The sequence below is a fragment of the Galleria mellonella genome, unplaced genomic scaffold, assembly GCF_026898425.1.
Source record: "Galleria mellonella isolate WM207_F2 unplaced genomic scaffold, CSIRO_AGI_GalMel_v1 utg158, whole genome shotgun sequence".
Taxonomy (NCBI): Eukaryota; Metazoa; Arthropoda; class Insecta; order Lepidoptera; family Pyralidae; genus Galleria; species Galleria mellonella.
Window position 1 is genome coordinate 1,669,410 of NW_026442003.1, and position 22,279 is coordinate 1,691,688.

General features: G+C 40.4%; 2 protein-coding genes across 2 annotated transcripts in view; one reads left to right on the forward strand and one right to left on the reverse strand.

The window, feature by feature from the left end:
* Positions 1-22,279, reverse strand: part of LOC113513811 (motile sperm domain-containing protein 2-like) — a 201,504-nt gene that overhangs the window by 72,195 nt on the left and 107,030 nt on the right. The window lies entirely within an intron of this gene.
* Positions 1,028-16,503, forward strand: LOC113519334 (serine-rich adhesin for platelets). The gene is made up of 7 exons (XM_052892353.1): positions 1,028-1,058; positions 1,963-5,908; positions 5,995-6,214; positions 11,701-11,796; positions 13,049-13,082; positions 13,433-15,653; positions 15,834-16,503. The coding sequence occupies exons 1-7, from the start codon at positions 1,028-1,030 to the stop codon at positions 16,240-16,242; spliced, it is 6,957 nt and encodes a 2,318-aa protein (XP_052748313.1). The 3' UTR covers positions 16,243-16,503.

Genomic DNA, 22,279 nt, shown 5'->3' on the forward strand with positions numbered 1-22,279 from the left:
GATACCTTAGTTATTTATTTAGTAATTTAACTAAATTAGAAACACAATCGCAAACAAATACGGAACGAGAATGGGAAAGATCATAAAGGTTCGATTTCAGTGACCCTAATAATAAATTAAAATTAGACGATTTGTTAAACTTATATTTTGAGAAACAAGGCCGACATGTTAGAGGTTGCCACTCTCGTAAATCATAAGGTACAAGCGAATAAACCTATTCTCGAACGTAAACCAGTACACGATTCTAAAAGATATTCTATTATAATTCACAGTTTACACATAGTTACATTTTTACGACGCGAACAAATAATAGTAATTTGAATAATAAACCATACGGAACTGTATTATGTGTAGTGAAAACCTCCATCCTTCTATACTTGTATATCCTTTTTAAATTTATCTGTAAAGGATAGAATTAAATTGATAACATAAAAAATTATGTCAAAATTCGCTTTTTGTTTCCCCTTCTATTCCTTACTGATGGTGGAAACCCATGAATTATAAATACCAGTTGAATTTAATTAAAATAAATAAATTATTAAAAATAAAACTTTTTATTAACAAACATAATTTTGAAGTCATATTTAGGGGGGACGGCGAGGTGGTCGACTAACAGCCCATCAGCAATATGCGCATAAGGTCGACTACCCAGCTGATAACGCGCTGAATTCCTGGTGTATTCATTACGACGGGCTAACTGACCTGCCTTTTCATTCTCACCTATCACCCCTGATATTCCCCGCCAGTGAATATCGTTAGCGCAGGCGGGGTAACCATTCCAATATAATCAATAAAAAAAGTCATATTTTATTAATCTACCGTCCATTCGGAATGTAATTTCAGCTGAGAAGACGGGCAAGAAACTCAGATGTTATTTTTACAATACGTGCACTTCTAGATAATGGAAGTCAACATTCTTTCATTTCAAATCAAGAGATTTCAACAATTAAACATATCATCTATACAGTCCACTATACCTCGAATTACAGGTGTGGGACAATCACTGGGCCACTCAGTCGAAAAAAATATGGGAGAGATTAATATTCCCGGACTCGAAGGTAAACGTTTTTATAAAATGCGAGTTCAATGTATGGTTTTGACCGTGCATTACGTCGACCATACCGTCAAAACCAATGGATTATAAATCGTTACGTATTCCGGAAAACATTTTTCAAATTGGCCGATCCCACCTTTAATGAACCTTATTTGCAATTGACTTATTTTTCAGGTGCGGATTTGTTTTGGGATATACAATACGATATTAAACTAGCTTTTGTCCACGTCTTTGTAATCCTCCTATCCATCCCATCCTATAAAATACGTATGTATGAAATTTCATGGCCAACCGTTGGGTGGTTTAAGTTAATAATAAAGGTTCCATTCATTCCGACAGCCATATACACGTACTCGTAATAATTAAATTTAAATTTGTTGTGTGGTCCCTGTATAGCGATAGATACATCCCTTGCTTAAAACGTGTCGTTTGGGAATTAGAAGAATGGGTCGCAATGTCTCTTCTAAAACAATAAGTTGCCAACCCGCCTGAAGACGAACATACTACTGGCAAAACATTTATTTGATTCAAATCATCTTTATTTAAATAGATTTGTTTACAAGCACTTTTCTTGCAATCGTCATTTTTTAAGGGTTCTGAAAGTTGTTATCTATTGAGGAGAGCCCGCAAAAAACTCAACAGTTGCTCTTTTAAATCTTTATTAACATTATGTGTATTTATTTAAATGTACTCTGTCTAAAATTACATGGTCGTTGAAAGCCAACAGTGGACCGTTAACGGCTTTCCTAAATTATTTAGTAAACTCTATTGATGTTAAATGCCTTATAAAATTATTAATTGCAAATCTAAAGCTATTCGTTAAACTTAATGATAAATGTACTTCTTCATACCAATAATCTAAGCTAGCTGAAAACCCCTATGAAAACCGTGTATATATTTGTTCACAGAACCGGATCCTTCTAGAAGCATACCAGGAGGTGCATTCTTTACAAGCCAGACCAGCAGTAATTCGAATGATTTTCAAAACTTAGGAAGCAACTTTATACAAAACTTAGAAGCAGCCTCACAGCGTAGCGTATCTAGTTTCATCAATAATGCAAATGATAGAAATTCACATAACAGTAACTTAAGAAGTAGCAGTACATCAAATAATAGCAATGGTTCAAGTGGTACCAGCCCAATAGCTAACAGCAGTGAATTAGGTTACAACAGTCGATCAGATTTAAGTAGCGGATTAAATAATAGTGCATTAACTGGCGGTAATAGATTAAGCAGCAGTAACAGACCTAGTGGTAGCAGAGAATCAAATAGCAGTAGCAGATCATATAGCAGCAGTGGCTCAAGCAGTATCAATAATGGATCAAGTGACAGCAATAGTTCAAGCAACAGCAATGAGTCAAACGGCAGCAGTGACTCAAACAGCAGCAGTGGACCAAGCGTTAGCAATGGATCAAGCAGTAGCAATGGTTCAAGTGGCAGCAGTGGCTCAAGCAGTAGCAACGGATCAAGCATTAGCAGTGGGTTAGGTAGCAACAATAGATCAAGCGGCAACAGTGGCTCAAGCAGTAGCAATGGTTCAAGTGGCAGCAGTGGTTTAAGCAGTAGCAATGGTACAAGTGGCAGCAGTGGATCAAGCAGCAGCAATGGATCAAGCGTTAGCAGTGGGTCAAGCAGCAGCAATGGGTTAAGTGACAGTAGTGGATCAAGCAGCAGCAATGGTTCAAGTGGCAGCAATGGGTCAAGCGGCAGCAATGGCTCTAGCGGCAGCAATGGATCAAGCGGCAGCAGTAGCTCCAGCAGTATCAACAATGGATCAAGCAGCAGCAGTGGGTTAAGCAGCAGCAATGGTTCAAGTGGCAGCAGTGGCTCAAGCAGTAGCAATGGCTCAAGCAGCAGCAACAATGGATCTACTGGCAGCGGTGCCTCAAGCAGTAGCAATGAGTCAAGTAGCACTAGTGGCTCAAGCAGCAGCAGCGGATCAAGCATTAGCAGTGGGTTAAGCAGCAACAGTGAATCAAGCGGCAGCAGTGGCTCAAGCAGTAGCAACAATGGATCGAGCGACAGCAGTGGCTCAAGCAGTAGCAATGGTTCAAGTGGCAGCAGTGGTTCAAGCAGCAGCAATGGCTCAAGCAGTAACAATGGATCAAGTGGCAGCAGTGACTCAAACAGCAGCAGTGGAACAAACGGAAGCAGTGGCTTAAGCAGTAGCCATGGTTCAAGTGGCAGCAGTGGCTCAAGCAGTAGCAATAGTTCAAGTAGCAGCAGTGGTTCAAACAGCAGCAATGGCTCAAGCAGCAGCAACAATAGATCAAATAGCAGCAGTGGCTCAAGCAGCAGCAATGGCTCAAGCAGCAGCAACAATGGATCTACTGGCAGCGGTGCCTCAAGCAGCAGCAATGAGTCAAGTGGCAGCAGTGGCTCAAGCAGTAGCAACAATGGATCAAGCGGCAGCCGCGGCTCAAGCAGTAGCAATGGTTCAAGCGGCAGCAATGGCTCAAGCAGTAGCAATGGTTCAAGCAGTAGCCGTGGATCAAGCAGCAGCAATGGGTCAGGTGGCAGCAGTGGCTCAAACAGCAGCAGTGGCTCAAGCAGAAATGAAAATGGATCAACTGGCAGCAGTGGTACAAGCAGCAGCAATGGCTCAAGCAGCAGCAACAATGGATCTACTGGCAGCGGTGCCTCAAGCAGCAGCAATGAGTCAAGTATCACTAGTGGCTCAAGCAGCAGCAACGGTTCAAGCATTAGCAGTGGGTTAAGCAGCAACAGTGAATCAAGCGGCAGCAGTGGCTCAAGCAGTAGCAACAATGGATCAAACGGCAGCAGTGGCTCAAGCAGTAGCAATGGTTCAAGTAGCAGCAGTGGTTCAAGCAGCAGCAATGACTCAAGCAGCAGCAATGGATCAAGCGTTAGCAGTGGGTCAAGCAGCAGCAATGGGTTAAGTGGCAGCAGTGGTTTAAGCAGCAGCAATGGCTCAAGCAGTAGCAATAATGGATCGAGTTACAGTAGTGGATCAAGCAGCAGCAATGGTTCAAGTGGCAGCAATAGGTCAAGCGGCAGCAATGGCTCTAGCGGCAGCAATGAATCAAGCGGCAGCAGTAGCTCCAGCAGTATCAACAATGGATCAAGTGGCAGCAGTGGGTTAAGCAGCAGCAATGGTTCAAGTGGCAGCAGTGGTTCAATCAGCAGCAATGGCTCAAGCAGTAGCAACAAATTATCAAGTGGCAGCAGTGGTTTAAGTAGCAGTAATGGCTCAAGCAGTAGCAACAATGGATCAAGTGGCAGCAGTGGTTCAAGCAGCAGCAATGGCTCAAGCAGTAACAATGGATCAAGTGGCAGCAGTGGCTCAAACAGTAGCAGTGGATCAAACGGCAGCAGCAACAATAGATCAAGTGGTAGCAGTGGCTCAAACAGTAGCAATGGTTCAAGTGGCAGCAGTGGTTCAAGCAGCAGCAATGGCTCAAGCAGCAGTAATGGATCAAGCGTTAGCAGTGGATTAAGCAGCAGCAATGGATTAATCAGCAACAATGGCTCAAGCAGCAGCATCAATGGATCTACTGGCAGCGGTGTCTCAAGCAGCAGCAATGAGTCAAGTGACAGTACTGGCTCAAGCAGTAGCAACAATGGATCAAGCGGCAGCAATGGCTCAAGCAGTAGCAATGGTTCAAGCAGCAGCAGTGGATCAAGCAGCAGCAATGGGTCAAGTGGCAGCAGTGGTTTAAGCAGCAGCAATGGCTCAAGCAGTAGCAACAATGGATCAAGCGGCAGCAATGGCTCAAGCAGTAGCAATGGTTCAAGCAGCAGCAGTGGATCAAGCAGCAGCAATGGGTCAAGTGGCAGCAGTGGTTCAAGCAGCAACAATGGATCAAGCGGCAGCAGTGGCTCAAGCAGTAGCAATGGTTCAAGAGGCAGCAGTGGCTCAAGCAGCAACAATGGATCAAGCAGTAACAATGGGTCAAGTGGCAGCAGTGACTCAAGCAGCAGCAATGGATCAAGCGTTAACAGTGGTTCAAGCAGCAGCAATGGATCAAGCGACAGCAGTGGCTTAAGCAGTAGCAATGGATTAAGCGGCAGCAGTGGCTCAAGCAGTAGCAATGGTTCAAGTAGCAGCAGTGGTTCAAGCAGCAGCAATGTTTCAAGTGGCAGCGGTGGTTCAAGCAGCAGCAATGGATCAAGCGTTAACAGTGGTTCAAGCAATAGCAATGAATCAAGTGGCAACAGTGGTTCAAGCAGTAGCAACAATGGATCAAGCGGCAGCAGTGACTCAAGCAGTAGCAATGGTTCAAGTGGCAGCAGTGGCTCAAGCAGCATCAATGGATCAAGCAGCAGCAGTGGCTCAAGAAGTAGTAATGGTTCAAGTGGTAGCAATGGTTCAAGCAGCAGCAATGACTCAAGCAGCAGCAATGGATCAAGCAGTAACAATGGATCAAGTGGCAGCAGTGGCTCAAATAGCAGCAGTGGCTCAAGTAGCAGCAATGTATCAAATGGCCGCAGTGGCTCAAATGGCAGCAGTGATTCAAACAGCAGCAATGGTTCAAGTGGCAGCAGTAGCTCAAGCAGCAGCAATGGGTCAAGCAGCAGCAATGGGTCAAGCAGCAACAACGGATCAAATCGCAGCAACGGCTTAAACATCAACAACAACGGATTAAGTAGCAGCAGTGTCACAAGTAGCAGAAGTGAGTCAACCAGCAGCAGTGGCTCAAACAGCAGCAGTGGATCAAGCAGCAACAATGGAGCAAGTGGCAATAGTGGCTCAAGGAACGGCAATGTATCGAGTATCAGCAGAGACTTAAACAGCATCAGCAATGGATCAGGCGATAGCAGTGGCTTAAGCAGCAGCAATGGATCGAGTAACGGCATCAGCGTCTTAAGTAACAGTAATGGATCTAATCAAAGGTAATATTATTTATTATCTTCCAATAATTTACATGCTTAATAAACTTTTAATGTCTAATGACAATAAACTATTCTTTTTCACACAGTATTGGATATCAAAGCAATAGCAGCCAGGGAAGCGTTGGTAGTGATAGCAGTTCAAGCTCTAGCAGCAGTCTGCAACAATCCAGTTCAAGCGAAAATGAGAACAGTAGCTCTTTTCAACAAAGTAGCAGTTCCAGACAAGTTAGCAGTGCAAACGAGACTGAGAGCAGTGACTCATACCAGTCCTCGAATTCGTCGAATTCATTCCAGTCGTACAACTACTAAGTCTCATGTTAAAATGACAAATTTACCGATTTCATAAAGTACTCTTCGTTTCGAATTTTCTGTAAAACTCATACACATGACTTTAGTGTGAAATCTTTATTATTTTAAGTATGTTTTGTTATTACAAGTTTTCATCTATCCAGATTAAACCTCCACACGTTCTTTGGTTTTTAAAACCAAAATTGCCCTTATTAATCAAAAAAATTGCCACATCAGATGGGAAAGTCTTGGTCACTCCATCGTCAAGTTTGTAATACCATCGATGATGTGCAACATCAACCAATATACTATTAGAATGTCGTATAGACTAGATGGGAGGAGTAGATTTCATGCACCATTTTCAACTAAATATATCAAATATTAGTCTTATTCAACCTATATTGGCAGAAATTTAATCAAAAAATTTTGAACATCTCTGTAAATGTTTAATGCCCATTAATTCCTCTCTTTCCATGAGTAGGCAAAGCAGAGGCATAGTTGATATAATATTATTTGAGAAATCAGTTTAGGATTCAGGAATCAAATCATGATAGAAAAGATACTTAAAGAAGGCAAAAATCCTTAAAAAAAAAAAACTTCCAACTTGCATTGTTTAGATTACATCTTTCAAACTGAATTCAGAAACATTTTCTTATAACCAATTATGCTGAAATTTTTCCTACATCTTTAATTCTGGTAAAAAAGAGCAATTATGCTATACTCAATATTGTAAAATTTCCAAAATGGCCGCCGCAACAAGATGGCAGATGGTGTATTGTCAAACTTGTTAATATGAGTATCAAATAAAAGATGAAACTAATTACATCATATTAAAATGGCACAACCACAATATGTATGATTTACATTGCAAAGCTTGTTTTTACAATATTTTTAAACGTACTTATTTTTATTGTGATTTTATTAAGGTACTTGAAATCGGTATGCGACAATCGGCATTGTAAATTGACTCCGATTTTCTTTCTCTCATGTTTAATCGACGATTAAGAACTGCACGTTATATAACGTAGTAAAAAATTATGTTCGATAATCATTCTTTTATTCATGATCTTAATATTCTCTACATATAGTAATGAGCATTTAAAAAATGTAAAAAAAAAAATACGTGTTGAATAAATTAAAAGTAATTTGAGCATCATTATTTTTTCTGTTTTTCAATATACGCACTCTGTCTTCAGTCGTACACTCTTGAAAGAGTGGTCGTGGTTTCTATGATGATAGTGGATCGTCGATGAGGCCCTCCTTCGCGATTGAGGTCCTCGCAATGTGTCTCCATCTACTTCTGCTCGCAGCCGAGCGAGAGCATTCCACAATAGTCTGCTGTGTGGTCGTTGTGATGAGGTTAGTCCATCGCGTTGGTGATCTACCCCGAGAACGTTTGCCTTATACCGACCTTGGACAATTAGACGTTCCATATAGTTTTCATTCCGGATGATATCATCCAGCCGAAGTACTTGAGAATACGCACTCACCTACATCGTTACATAATATGCTATTGCATTAGAATCTTAATTATCTGAATCAAATAAAACCAAGGGTATTCCGTATAATCCAAAATCCGGATCATCGATTTTAAAGCCAAATCAAACAATACATAATTGATTTTCAATACTTTTTATTATCTAAAAGGTTTTACATACGTCATTTAGATAATACGATATAAAAAAAAATTACGAGCTATAAAGATAATATATATATATATATATATATATATATATATATATATACAGGGTATATATATATATATATATATATGGCAACGCATGGGGGGTATCATGGGCGAAACAGTATACTCTGTTATGTGCATGGTACTGCTCATGTCTATAGGCGACGGTTACCATTTTCCATCAGGTGGGCCATCAGCTTGTTTGCCATTCTAAATTGCATAAAAAAATTGTGATTTGTTTTCTTTATTTTATTAAACAAGGTTCAAAGTATGTAGTGCATTATCTCATTTAATAGTGTATTCAACAATATTTATCAGAACAATATGAAGCCATTTTGTCGCTAGTGTTGCAATCCGAAAGTGCGAAATATTTCAATTCAAATATCGTTCATAGACATTGGGATTTATTTCAAGACTAACCCATAGTTTAGAGGGCTTACCATGAAATATTCTTCGAAATTTCGGGGCCGAACGAAACATAAATTTGATGTTAAAATTACATAATACAACATCATATCAGCATTTAACTATCCACTGCTGAACATAGGCCTTCCCCTTGGAGGTTTTGCCAATAGTTGTCACGGTTGGCAGGCGGATTGACAACCGCAGTTAGGCTTTGGTGATGTTTTAAGAGGGATGCTGATGCCCATTCCTCGCCCTCCCTTAGTCGCCTTTTACGACACCCACGGGAAAGGAAGGGGTGGTATCATACTATGCCGGGACTGTCATGACAAAGTATATATAGTAAGATTTATAACAAATAAATAAGCTCTATTTACTGGGACGGTTTCGGTATGAACAAAAACACGAAATTGGATTCGAAAATTCGGAATTTCATTTCACGGTAGACCCCCAGGTAGCTTCCGGGTTTCTATAATGCCTCAGTGATGTTTGCCGAAACCCGTACAGGTTTGGTTTTGACGCTGTCTGGCGTGAAAAGACAGCTTCGTTTTTACATAATAAAACACGAGAGTAATATCAACCTAAACATGTTTATAAATAAATTTGATCCAATAAAATAAATAAATAAGTAAATAAATGAATCCTCTAATGCAAATGCCTGCCCAGAGAATTAGATTATTTATTTATTCTTTATAAACCACATTACAGCAATGTCTGGCACAAAAGGCAGACTTAATACTACATATCAAAAAAAGCGTTCACGCTCACTTTTTTACTTTATCCGAGCAGTAAGTGCTTTATATTATTCTCAATTTCGTGTATAATATAGTATATGTCATATATGTGTAAGTATATTTATTATTCATATATATTTATTCGTTTATATATGTAATTTTAGTATGTATGTATATCAATAATTACTAGTACCGCATTCGAGTATTCTGACACTTCCCTATGGTTGACTGGGAGAGAATACCTTTAGCATTAAGTCCGCCATGTACACATATATGTACTAATGAATAAATAAATAAATATATAGCATTCTCTCCCAGTCAACCTTTGGCAAAACAGAAATGTAATTTATGCGGTGAAAAAAATTTAAAATTGTTGTAGGTAAACAGTTGCAGACGTATCTATATTAACTCACAAATTATATAACACAAACAATGGAGAACTGCTAACATTATTAAGTACTAACTTTGACCGTATGGTTCCAGCATAGAATAGGCCACCCCTTCCTTTCCCGTGGGTGTCGTAAGAGGCGACTAAGGGAGGGCGAGGGATGGGCAGCAGCGTCCCTCTTAAAACATCTCCAAAGCCTAACTGCGGTTGCCAATCCGCCTGCCAAGCGTGGCAACTACTGGCAAAGCCCTCCCAAGGGGGAGGTTTATGTTCAGCAGTGGACAGTTAAAGGCTGATATGACGATCACGAATAATTAACAAAAAATGGACTCAAAGATGTCTGAAATAAATAAATAAATATAAATCGCCAAATCAATTCAGCAGTGGCGATGCAATTGTACAGAACAAGCTGCGGACGAATCGAGAAACCCCTCCATTTGCAAGTCGCGTATATACCGACTTAGTAATTTAATATATAAATGAAAAAATTCGTCACGGATTCAGTTCGTATTGACGCATACAGCATTCATGGGATAAATTCAGTTGTATAAATATATCACTATGAAGTAATTGCCAATTTATATTTTGGTAATGTTGGGAAATGAATGGTGTAACTCGGTTTTTTCCATTTTTCCGGAGCATTTTACAGCAGTAGCGACCTCTGTCCGATTTCGGTGGACCTTTCAACTGTAGTTTAAATTTCGAGTTTCCGGAAAAGCCGTTGTCCCCGAAACATAGAAGGGAGCATTTTATAAAATGCTTTATGAGAATATTAACATTTCTCCGGACTCAAAGTCCACCGAAACTAAACAGAAGGTTTACTTGTTGACAATCACTGTACTACATTAATTTAGATAGATAGATACTCTTTATTGTTTCCCCCAAAAGATTACATTAACTTATTATAAATATAAACAATTACAAGAAATAATCACAATTAGAAAACAATGGGCGGCCTTATCGCTAAAAGCGATCTCTTGCAGGCAACCTTGGGATGGAGAGGAGTAATTATAAACAGTTTGATTGAAGACTCGATAACACAAGGCACAAACACATAATTTACCTGCATGTCTAAGTATATACAGCCAAATATGTATATATTTATTAGTATTTTATTTACTTAAACGGATCAAAAATTTTCAATACTTTTTTGATATCTCGTTTTTTATTTTAATATTTGGCAACCCTAAATTGCCACTAAGTAGCAGCAGGCAACCCGGGAGCATATTTATTTATTTTATTAAAACCTAAGTAATCAAAGATTTTAATTATTTAAATAAATTTATCTCATACGGCGTTAGTATAAGAATAAATTTTGTCACTGAAAGGTCTGAATTTATCTAAAATATATCCACGTAAATAAGATTTTACATTTTTAACGCCATTAAAACAATGTCGCTAAATATGTGATTCTATAACACTAATCATGATCTCATTTCAGCCATTAACTGTCCATTGCTGGACATAAGCCTTCCCCATAAGTGGAGTTTTATCAATAGTTGCCATGCCTTACAGGCGGTTTGGCAAGCGCAGTTAGGCTTTTAGAGATTTTTAAGAAGTACGTTGCTGCCCATACCTAGCTATCCCTTAGCCGCTTCTTACGGCAGCCACGGGAAAGAGAGAAGAGAAGAGATATTTTATGCCGAAATCACACGGCCTTTTTTATTATAGAAGTGGACAGTTAATGAACTGCCCACTGCTGAACATAGGCCTCCTCTATAAGGGGAGATTAATATCTACATATAGGGAGAAAAGGATTGTTAGTAATGGGGTCAAATAGCTCCATTACTAGCAATATACTCAAAAAGGTCGACCTCTCCGTTGTCCCCCCTGGAAACCATCGTGGTTAATTCTAGTTGAATCCATCAGGATGGGCTAACTGTCCTGTTTTCATCGTCACCTATTATCCCTCACTGGTGTCCAGCCGGCGTACACCGATAACGCAGGTGGGGTTATCATTCCATTGATATTCATTAAAAAAATGTACTTACACACAATATGACATATTCCTAAACACATATAATTATATATATGTATACATATGTTAAACTACTGAATACTTGGTTGCTTGTTTAATATATTAAGCATAAAAAATAATTTAATAAAAAATACATCCTAAACAATAAAAACCGTATTGCACAAAATTCTCAATTTTCGACATATAACACTTTACATTCAGAGAAACAACTGTATAAAGTCGAATGTTTAATACGATTTTTGTGAAATGCAAACTCTTCGAGACATATTTATTCTTCATGTTTGCCAAGTGTGCAAAATTTTAGGGGCATTGTTTTAATTTAGTATAAAATGTCGGCGATGGGAGATAGCGGTCAGGTTACTACTAGAGGCCGAAAGGAAAATGAAGTTCACTGTAGCTCTTCTGGTTATAGCGGTAAGAATTTCATTTATAATTATATTTTAGTCTAGTATAATTATCCTTAATATATTTCGCTGCAACCTTTTAAATATTCTATGTTTAATTTATAAAATATAATATAACACAGAACCTCCTATTTTTTTAAGTCGATTGTTACTACTTTTCAATCGACTTCAAAAAAGAGATTTTAAATTCAATTTTTTTTGTTTATTACCTCATAACTCTGTCATTCTGAACCGATTTGGAGAATTCTTTTTTATCTTTTTTTTTTACTTACAGATTGGTTCCATAGAATTTTTTTATGCAACTTACTCGTAGAATGGCAAACAAACCGACGGTCCACCTGATGGAAAGTGGCAACCGTCGCCCATAGACATGAGCAGTACCATGGACATAACAGGGTATGCTGTTTCGCCCATGAAACCCCCTATGCGTTGCCATTCCTGAGGACTCAGGTGTTATACCACTGTAACCTGCAAAATCACTGTCATATCCCATCTTTCAAACTAAAACACAATTGCTTCACGGTAGAAAGACGAATTCTCACCGAAAATTTTATCAAATTTTATCAAAGTCGGTATTGCAGTTTAACTTTTAAATCAAAATAACTGGTTTTATCAGAACTTAAGCCAGTTTTTTGTGGGACACGATCTTTAATTGTGTTTCTATACATATTCCTGTCCCATTCAAATCTTTGCTAAGCAGCTATGTTTACATGAATGTGTTTCGGTGTGTAGGGTGCGATATGACAGTGAAATTACAGGGTATGGAAACATAACAGCATAGTTCTCAGGATTGGCAACGTGTATTCTGTGACGTCCACGAAGCTATTCATATGTAAAGGCCATTACCACTTTCAATCAGGCAGGCCGTCAGCTTGTTTGCCATTTCATGCTGTATTACAATACATTACAATTACACCATTTGTTTTGTCCTTAAACTCAGTGTTATTAGAAATCAGAGGACGAACATGTGGGATCACAATGCACGACAACTTTTATTTTGGATGTCAAGTCACCTTCACACTGTGGATGAGAGAATGCTGGAATAAGAGCACGTCATCTGAACTCTCGACCTTTTCCTGTTAAAGGTGTGTCGGCCATATCCGGCGCCGCTGGCCCTAAACCCATAACACAGATTCAAACCAATTTTGTAAAGTTCCCTAAATGGATCCAATCAATAATCGAGCTCCAGACCTCATTATGGAAAACAATGTGGTCTCATATTTTTGTGATTTGAAAATACTTAAACTAACTTTCTATTTCAGGCTTTCGTGGCCGTCCAGGCGGCTCCAAGAGCGAGTGAGTACCATTTATAGTGTTCCGAGTTGAATACGTTTTGAAGATTCAGATGTCGTGGAGCTTTTATCAGATTACGTTAAAAATCATATGTTCATATTTGTTTTCGTAAATATTCAAGTGCTGCAAGCAAATTCCAATTTGGATATGATATATGGATATCATATCCAAATACTACCATCATAATCATGGTATTTAAACTGGGATTTAAAACCATAATTTCGAATATTCCATCGCATGTACTAATTTATCATGAAATAATTTTTGTCAGCTCTCACGATGTTCTGCGAATGAAAATGAGTGGTGGCATTAATTTATCAGTGCAATAACTTATGAGGTATATTTCGTTTCAGACCCCAACGCCATCATCTCTCAGTCATCTAGCAGTAGTTCTGAAAGTTCGAGCAGCAGCAGCAGCAGCAGTAGTAGCAGCTCCGAAATCGAAAACAATGGCCTGTCCAGCATCTCCTCCAGTAGCCAATCATCACAGAGCAGTTCCGGATCTAGCTCCTCCCAAAGTAGCTCATCCGAGAGCCTGATCGATGGCGGTTTGATTTCTCAAAGTAGCCAATCCGCTCAGAGTTCAAACAGTGCTGGATCTAGCTCATCTTCCCAACAATCATCACAGAGTTTGATCAATGGTGGCTCATCCATTATTAGTCAAGCGTCTCAGAGCTCCAACAGCGCTGGATCTAGTTTAGCTTCACAAAGTAGCCAAGCTTCTCAAAGTGCAAACAGTGCTAGCTCATCTCAAAACTCCAGTAGTGGAAGTAGTAGTTCAAACAACGCCAGTAGTGGAAGCAGCAGCTCAAACAACTCCAGCGGCAGCAGTAGTTCAAACAACTCCAGTGGAAGCAGCAGCTCAAACAACTCAAGCAGTGGTTCAAATAATTCTAGTGGCAGCAGCAGCTCCAACAACTCCAGCAGTGGAAGTAGCAGCTCAAACAACTCTAGTGGAAGCAGCTCAAACAATTCCAGTGGTAGCAGCAGCTCAAACAACTCAAGCAGTAGTTCCAACAACTCTAGTGGTAGCAGCAACTCAAACAACTCCAGCAGTGGAAGCAGCAGCTCAAACAACTCTAGTGGTAGCAGCAGTTCAAACAACTCTAGTGGAAGCAGCTCCAACAACTCTAGTGGTAGCAGCAGCTCAAACAACTCTAGCAGTGGAAACAGCAGCTCTAACAACTCTAGCAGCGGTAGCAGCGCTAACAACTCCAGTGGCAGCAGCAGCTCTAATAACTCTAGTGGTAGCAGCAGCTCAAACAACTTCAGCAATGGTAGCAGCAGCTCAAACAACTCTAGCAGTGGAAGCAGCAGCTCAAACAACTCTAGCAGCGGCAGCAGCTCTAATAACTCTAGTGGTAGCAGCAGCTCAAACAACTCTAGCAGCGGCAGCAGCTCTAACAATTCAAGTGGTAGCAGCAGTTCAAACAACTCTAGCAGCGGCAGTAGCTCTAACAACTCTAGCAGCGGTAGCAGCTCAAACAACTCTAGCAGCGGCAGCAGCTCAAACAACTCTAGCAGCGGCAGCAGCTCTAACAACTCTAGTGGCAGCAGCAGCTCAAACAACTCCAGTGGCAGCAGTTCAAACAACTCTAGTGGTAGCAGCAGCTCAAACAACTCCAGTGGCAGCAGTTCAAACAACTCTAGTGGCAGCAGCTCAAACAACTCTAGTGGTAGCAGCAGCTCAAATAACTCTAGTGGAAGCAGCAGCTCAAACAATTCTAGCAGCGGTAGCAGCTCTAACAATTCCAGCAGTGGTAGCAGCTCAAACAACTCTAGTGGCAGCAGTAGCTCAAATAATGCCAGTAGTGGAAGTAGCAGCTCAAATAACGCAAGCAATAGTTCCAACAACTCTAGTGGTAGCAGCAGCTCAAACAACTCCAGCAGTAGTTCCAACAACTCTAGTGGTAGCAGCAGCTCAAACAACGCTAGTGGAAGTAGCTCCAACAACTCTAGTGGTAGCAGTAGCTCAAACAACTCTAGCAGTGGAAGCAGCAGCTCAAACAACTCTAGTGGAAGTAGCTCCAACAACTCTAGTGGTAGCAGTAGCTCAAACAACTCCAGCAGTGGAAGCAGCAGCTCAAACAACTCTAGTGGAAGCAGCTCAAACAACTCTAGTGGCAGCAGCTCAAACAACTCCAGTGGCAGCAGCAGCGCTAACAACTCCAGCAGCGGTAGCAGTAGCTCAAACAACTCCAGTGGCAGCAGCAGCGCTAACAACTCCAGCAGCGGTAGCAGTAGCTCAAACAACTCTAGTGGAAGCAGCAGCTCAAACAACTCTAGTGGAAGCAGCAGCTCAAACAACTCTAGTGGAAGCAGCAGCTCAAACAACTCTAGTGGAAGCAGCAGCTCAAACAACGCTAGTGGAAGCAGCAGCTCAAACAACTCTAGTGGAAGCAGCAGCTCAAACAACTCTAGCGGAAGCAGCAGCTCAAACAACTCTAGTGGAAGCAGCAGCTCAAACAACTCTAGCGGAAGCAGCAGCTCAAACAACTCTAGCAGTGGTAGCAGTGCTGGCAATAGTTCTGGCAGCAGCAGCAGCAACTCCAGTGGTTCCAGCGGTATCGGCAGGTAATTTGATTAATCATATTAATTGAATCCACTAGGAACATTTTTCCTTCAATTAGACGTATGCTCAAAGTGGCAAAAATAAATGCATTTCCTATTAAATTGATCTTAATACCTATATAGCAATAGTTACAGCTAGATTTGAATATAAGATTTTGATCGTGTTATTAATATTGTCAACAGTCTTTCCCGTAACTCCTCGTCAAGCAGCAGTAGCCAAGCAGCCGGCAGCAGCAGCAGCAGGAGGGTCAGCGCCGACGGCAGCAGCTCAAGCTCAAGCGCATCCAACTCAGCTGCAGCCCAAAACAGTGCAAGTAGCAGTGAGACCATCAACGCTGACGGTAGCGAGAACGAATCCAGCAGTTCTAGCAGCAGTGCCGCCCAGAACAGCGCCAGCAGTAGCCAGGTCATAAACGCTGATGGCAGTCAGAGCAGCTCGAGCTCCAGCAGCAATGCATCGAACCAAGCCAGCGCAACTTCCTCATCGTCAGTCAGCGCTGACGGATCTGAATCCGAGAGCAGCAGCAGCTCTTCAAGCTCCTCAAGCTCTTCTAGCGAATCGTCATCATCCTCAAGCTGGTCCAGTGCATAGATCACTCGCTTGTGTCGTACCTTACACTAATTGACTTTGTTACATTGATTGATAAAGTCGATTAGTAATTAACTTGGCATTCTTAAAAGGCTATGTTTTAGAATATTTACTTTAATTATTTGACCGAAGGGTATTGGTAAAATATGTCGTTATACAATCAAAATGTATTCCACCCTGCTACGCACCCTTCGAGTCAGCAAGCATTTAGTTGAAAATGTAAAAAAAATCGCAGTTTAAAATAAAGATTTTGTGAGCATTGTTCATATTGTTTTTGTTATTATAAGAGAGCTACTCTTCCATCACAGAATCAGAAGTTATTTCTTCTAGAACAAAATTATTATTTGGGATTAACTTCTTAGAGTGTCTCCATTCAAATACATACATACTTTATTAGCTGAACTTAAACCAAAAATTTTTGAACATCTCTGTAAATTATTGATGCCCATTAATTCTTCTCTTTCCGCGTCTAGGGAAAGTAGATAAAGTTTTGTTTGAGAAATCAGTTCAGGGTACGATAGGACTGATATACCTGAAAAAGGTCTTTAAAATAATATAAAAAAAATACACAAGTCAACTTTCTTAACCATGTGTGCGTGAAAAGGAGTGTCATAATGAATGAATGAATGAATAAAAACTCTTCAAAGAATGGACGGTTTCTTTATGGTATTATGGAATAATCTGGTAGTATTATTATATTGTTACCCTATTCCCTTTGGTCACAACAGAATATCAGTGCTTTGCTCTTTTGAGGGCGAAGCAATAAACTGAGTTGTGACCATTTTGCATTGTTATGGCACACGCAGAAAAGGAAAAATTGTACTTGGCTTTTATGTATTTTGTTTTATTTAATTTCTCTTTTCTCGCTTTTTATGTATATCTGTATCTGTTATAATTTTGTGTGCTGTAAATAATGCAAATGAATTATCTATCTATCTATCTGAAGGAACTCATTAAATTTAATCCACCTTCAATTTAAACTAAGGAAAAATAATCTTTACAGATTTCTGCAAAGCTTTTGATCATATAAACAACTGTATCTTACTTCAAGCTCTCTGCTCACCTAGAATTCTCTGAAGTTTGTTTTAATGGTATTTATTTAACAAGGTACTAGCATCCACTAAAATTTGTTTGTATGGTATTTATATAACTAGGTACTAGCTTTTACCCGCGACTCCGTCCGCGTGACCGGTATATGTTTACGTACCGGGATAAAAAGTAACCTAGATAGTATATGTATACCAAATTTTCTAGTGATTAGTTAAAACAAACAACAAACAAACAAACCCACTTTCATATTAATAATATTAGTAAAAATATTCAATTATACTTATTAATGATTGAACAAACTCTTAACATCCACAAATTTAGTCAATAAATAAATACGCCCTTGAACTGTGTACCGAGATCTTTACTTGTACTTTAAAAGGCCGGCAGCAAACCTGCAATGCCGCTGGTGTTGTGGGTCATCATGGGCGGCGGTAGTCACTTACCATCAGGTGAGCCGCATACTCGTTTGCCCCCTATGTTGTAAAAAAAACTCAATGAGATTCTTTATTCATATTTATTTTATTTTTCGAATTGAATGTGCTGTTGGGAGCAGCAATAAGCAACAAGCAGGCAGTTAACAGCTTCACCGGGCTCGCATGCAGGGCGAGTGCGGATGACACTCCAAGCCAGTGACAGAATGTCGACTTTTATCCATGGACTGCGTCGTACGCCCAAAGATGTCAGAGGCGCTCGGTCCACGACTTATGCCATCGCACTTCGACTCCCATCGAAGGACGAAGGGTCGGTTGGGCGTAACGAAAAAGGGGAAAGAGTAGAAGAGATGCGTTCAGGCATAAACCTAATCGGGCGCGAATTGTGTGTCGGAGGCCTTTTATTTTTTTGATGGGTGAGAATGGTATGGTAACCTAAAATGGTATGGTAAGCCTGCGCTAACGAGATACCCACCAGTGAAAGGTAATAGATGAGAATGAAAACAGGCCAGTTAGCCCATCATGATGAATTCATCAGGAATTAACCATGTTAGTTTCCAGGGGGAACCGCGAGGAAGTCGACCTGATTGGGTATATTGCTAGCAATGGGATTCTCAGTCTCCATTACTAACAATCCCTTCCCCCCGCGGGGACGGTTTGTACGGTGTGTCGCCATTCCTGAAGACCAAGGTGTTATGTCTCTGTACCTTGTAAACTTACTGTCATATCCCACCCTTCAAACTGAAACACAGCCATGCAAACACAACTGCTTCACGGTAGAAACACGAATGGGACAGAGTTGGCCAAGCAAACGACTTTTGTACAGTCTCCCTCTGGTTCTACTTCTACTGCTGGTTTCGGAATGTTGTAGAAGAACCAGCAAGAAATTTAACAGTTACTCTTTTAAAACTCCTTTAATACTCACCATCATCATCATCATCATTATAATCATCATCATTATATCAGTCGTGAACTATACTCTTCTGAATATAGGCCTTCCCTATAAAAGGGACTTAGCCAGTAGTTGCCACGCTTAGGAGGCGGATTTAAATAATGTTTTAAGAGAAAATCTATACTTATAATAAATCTGTAGAGAGGTCAATTCTGTACATGAAATATATTTCCAAAATAACTATCAGGCGGTGATTAGTGATCGATACTGATGCCAAAAATGTATGTTCGTCATAGAAACAAAAAACTACTCGATGGATTTTAACGAAACTTGATACAATTATTCTTCATACTCCTGAGCAGGTTATAGTATATTTTCATCACGCTACGATCAATAGGAGCAGAGCAGTGAAGGGAAATGTTGGGAAAACGGGAGAAGTTACTCCATTTTTAAGCTTCCGTCGCGTGTGCAGCCTTAATGGCCATTTTTTTAAATGTAAAAATGTCTACCCGTGCGAAACCGGGACGGGCCGCTAGTAAATAAATAAAGAGAGAAGCTGCTACCTGTACTTCCACTATAAGCTCCCATAATCGCTTCTTATAACACCCATGAAAAAGTAAGGGGTAGCCCATTCTATGCCGGAACGACACAACTGTTAACATTATGTATATTTATTTAAATGTACTACGTCAAAATGTACATGGTCGTTAAAAAGCCCGTGCGTATGTCGTGAGTGAGATAGGTAGGGAGGGAGACTTTGTACAAAAGTCGATTGCTTGGGTATCTCTGTCCCATTTGTGTTTCAACCGTGAAGCAGTTGTGTTTTCATGGCTGTGTTTCGGTTTGAACGTTAGGATATGACGTGAATTTACAGGGCACAGAGGAATAACACCTGAGTCCTCAGGAATGGCAACGCATGGAGGGTATCATGGGCGAAACAGTATACTCTGTTATGTTCATGGGGTACTGCTCATGTTTATAGGCGACGGTTACCACTTCCCATCAGGTGGACTGTCAGCTTGTTTGCAATTCTAAGTTGTATAAAAAAAAAAGATAGATAGATAGATACTCTTTATTGTTTCCTCCAAAAGATTACAATAGTAAACTTATTATAGATATAAATACATACATAGTGAGGACAAATAAAGTCGTACTTAATAAAATTCTAAATGATAACCAATTTTTTAAACTTATATTAATTTTTTATTCGTTGTATGTATGTATAATGGTAGGAACATGTCTCTAAGGATGCCGGAGATCACTCCACGAATCGTTGAAAGAAGATACAGTAAGCTTCGCGTGGCAGACTCTGTTGGACAGCTCAGAAGAGAGTAGCAGCGAAGAAATGAGTCCTTCAAGAGATCACTACATGAATCGTTGAAAGAAGAAACAGTAGGCTTCGCGTGGCAGACTGTTGGACAGCTCAGAAGAGAGTAGCAGCGAAGAAATGAGTCCTTCAAAAGATCACTACAGGAATCGTTAAAAGAAGAAACAGTAGGCTTCGCGTAGCAGACTGTTGGACAGCTCAAAAGAGAGCAGCAGGGAAGAACAGAGACCTTGAAAAGATCACTACAGGAATCGTTAAAAGAAGAAACAGTAGGCTTCGCGTAGCAGACTGTTGGACAGCTCAAAAGAGAGCAGCAGGGAAGAACAGAGACCTTGAAAAGATCACTACAGGAATCTTTGAAAGAAGAAACAGTAAAATTCGCGTGGGCAATATGCTCTATTACGTCGACCTCCACGTGGTTCCCCCTGGAAACCATCGTGAACAATTCTTGTTGAATTCGTCACGATGGGCTAACTGATCTGCTTCATCCTCACCTATCAACCTTCACTGGTGCCCCGCCGGTATATTTTTTTTTATGAATGAAAATGGCATGGTGAACCCGCCTCCGCTATCGGTATATACTGGCGGGGTACCAGTAAGAGGTGATAGGTGAAGATGAAAAGGCAGGTCAGTTAGCCCATCGTGACGAATTCAACGATAAATTAGTCACGATAGTTTCCAGGTGGAACCGCGTGGAGGTCGACTTGATAGGATACATTGATAGCAATGGGGACTAATCTCCCCATTACTAACAATCCCTTTCCCCCCGCCCCGCCGGTGTAACCGATAGCGCGGGATGGGGTTACCATTCCATTATCATCCACTGAAAAAACACTGTACGCTCTCTGAAGACTTCCGGATTAACTCGAAACAATTGTCGGAAACTACAAAAGTACTTATTTCCCGTTATATATGCATATAGATAACCAATTTTTATTATAATTGTGTAATGCTATAAAATGGCATAACTCCATATTTTACATTTTCCTGTATATACGAGAATATATCACCGTGTTTTTTTTAATGGGTGAAAATGGATTGGTAACCCCGCCCGCGCTATCGGTATACACCGACGAGGCACCAGTGGAAGATGATAGGTGAGACAGAATGCAGGTTAGTTGGCCCACCATGATGAATTCGACAAGAATTAAACATGATGGTTTCCAGGGGGAACCGCGTGGAGGTCGACCTGAAAACCTTTTCAGGTCGACTATTGCTAGTAACGGGGCTATTAAACAGCCTTACTGACAATCCCTTTCCCCCCTATATATCACCGTGTAGGTCCCGGCCATAGATTGGCTACCCCTTCCTTTCCATTGGGTGTCTTAAGAGGCGGCTAAGGGAACTTAAAGGTCGAGAGATAGGCAGTCACCAAAAGCCTAACTGCGGTTGCCAACCCGCCTGCCAAGCATGGCAACTACTGGCAAAACACCCCAAAAGGGAAGTTTATGTTCAGCAGTGGACAGTTATTGGCTAATATAATGATATAATGAAGATTCGATTAATCGATCAATTAATAGATTAAAAACATTTATAAATTTATTTCCTTTAATTTCATTTAATAATAAATATTAAAAATAATATTTTCAAATATTTTTAATCTGATTTCAACAAAAATTCTTACGTATGCGGACATTCTGGGCCTCCTGGTGGGGAAGGATTTTTTTAATGGGTAATGATGGAATGGAACCCCGCCTACGCTATCGGTATACACTGGGGAGGCACCAGTGAATGATGATAGGTGAGGATGAAAAGATAGGTCAGTTAGCCCATCGTGCACTTGCAATTCAGCACGATGATTTTCAGGGGGATCATGTGAAGGTCGACCTGGTTGGGTATATTGCCAGCAATGGGGCCCTTAGTTTCCATTATTAACAACCCCCCCCTGGTGGAGAAGGTTAGATGATTGCCTCGGGGCGAACCCCTTTGCTTCTTTAAATCCGGGGCACTATCCCTGGCTCTTTGGATTAATGCTTCACCAGCGTAAAGCGTAATAATTTTATTCCATAAATAAGGTGGTTGTGGGTTCGTGGAACTTGAGAATTCTTACTGCACTGTAGTCTTGTAGACTACACCGATAGATGGCGCATACGTCGTCTATCGGTGATGATTATGATGATTAAACAAGTTGTTTTAAAATTTACCAACTGATAGTACTTCGTAGTGTAACTGAGAACATACTCGGTCCAGATAGCCGAAAGAAGTGGTTTCCAATTCCGTTGGAGCTATCAGAAGGCTTATCTAATTTCCATATGTTACTTGGGAGTCATATGTTACTATGTTACCAGAGGGAGACTTTGTACAAAAGTCATTTGCTTGTGTACCTCTGTCTCATTCGTG

Coding starts and splice junctions, on each gene's coding strand:
- LOC113519334 (XM_052892353.1), top strand. CDS start 1,028: ATGGGAGAGATTAATATTCCCGGACTCGAAG. Junction 11,797..13,048: donor TAGCTCTTCTGGTTATAGCG/GTAAGAATTTCA, acceptor TTTCTATTTCAG/GCTTTCGTGGCCGTCCAGGC. Junction 13,083..13,432: donor CCAGGCGGCTCCAAGAGCGA/GTGAGTACCATT, acceptor ATTTCGTTTCAG/ACCCCAACGCCATCATCTCT.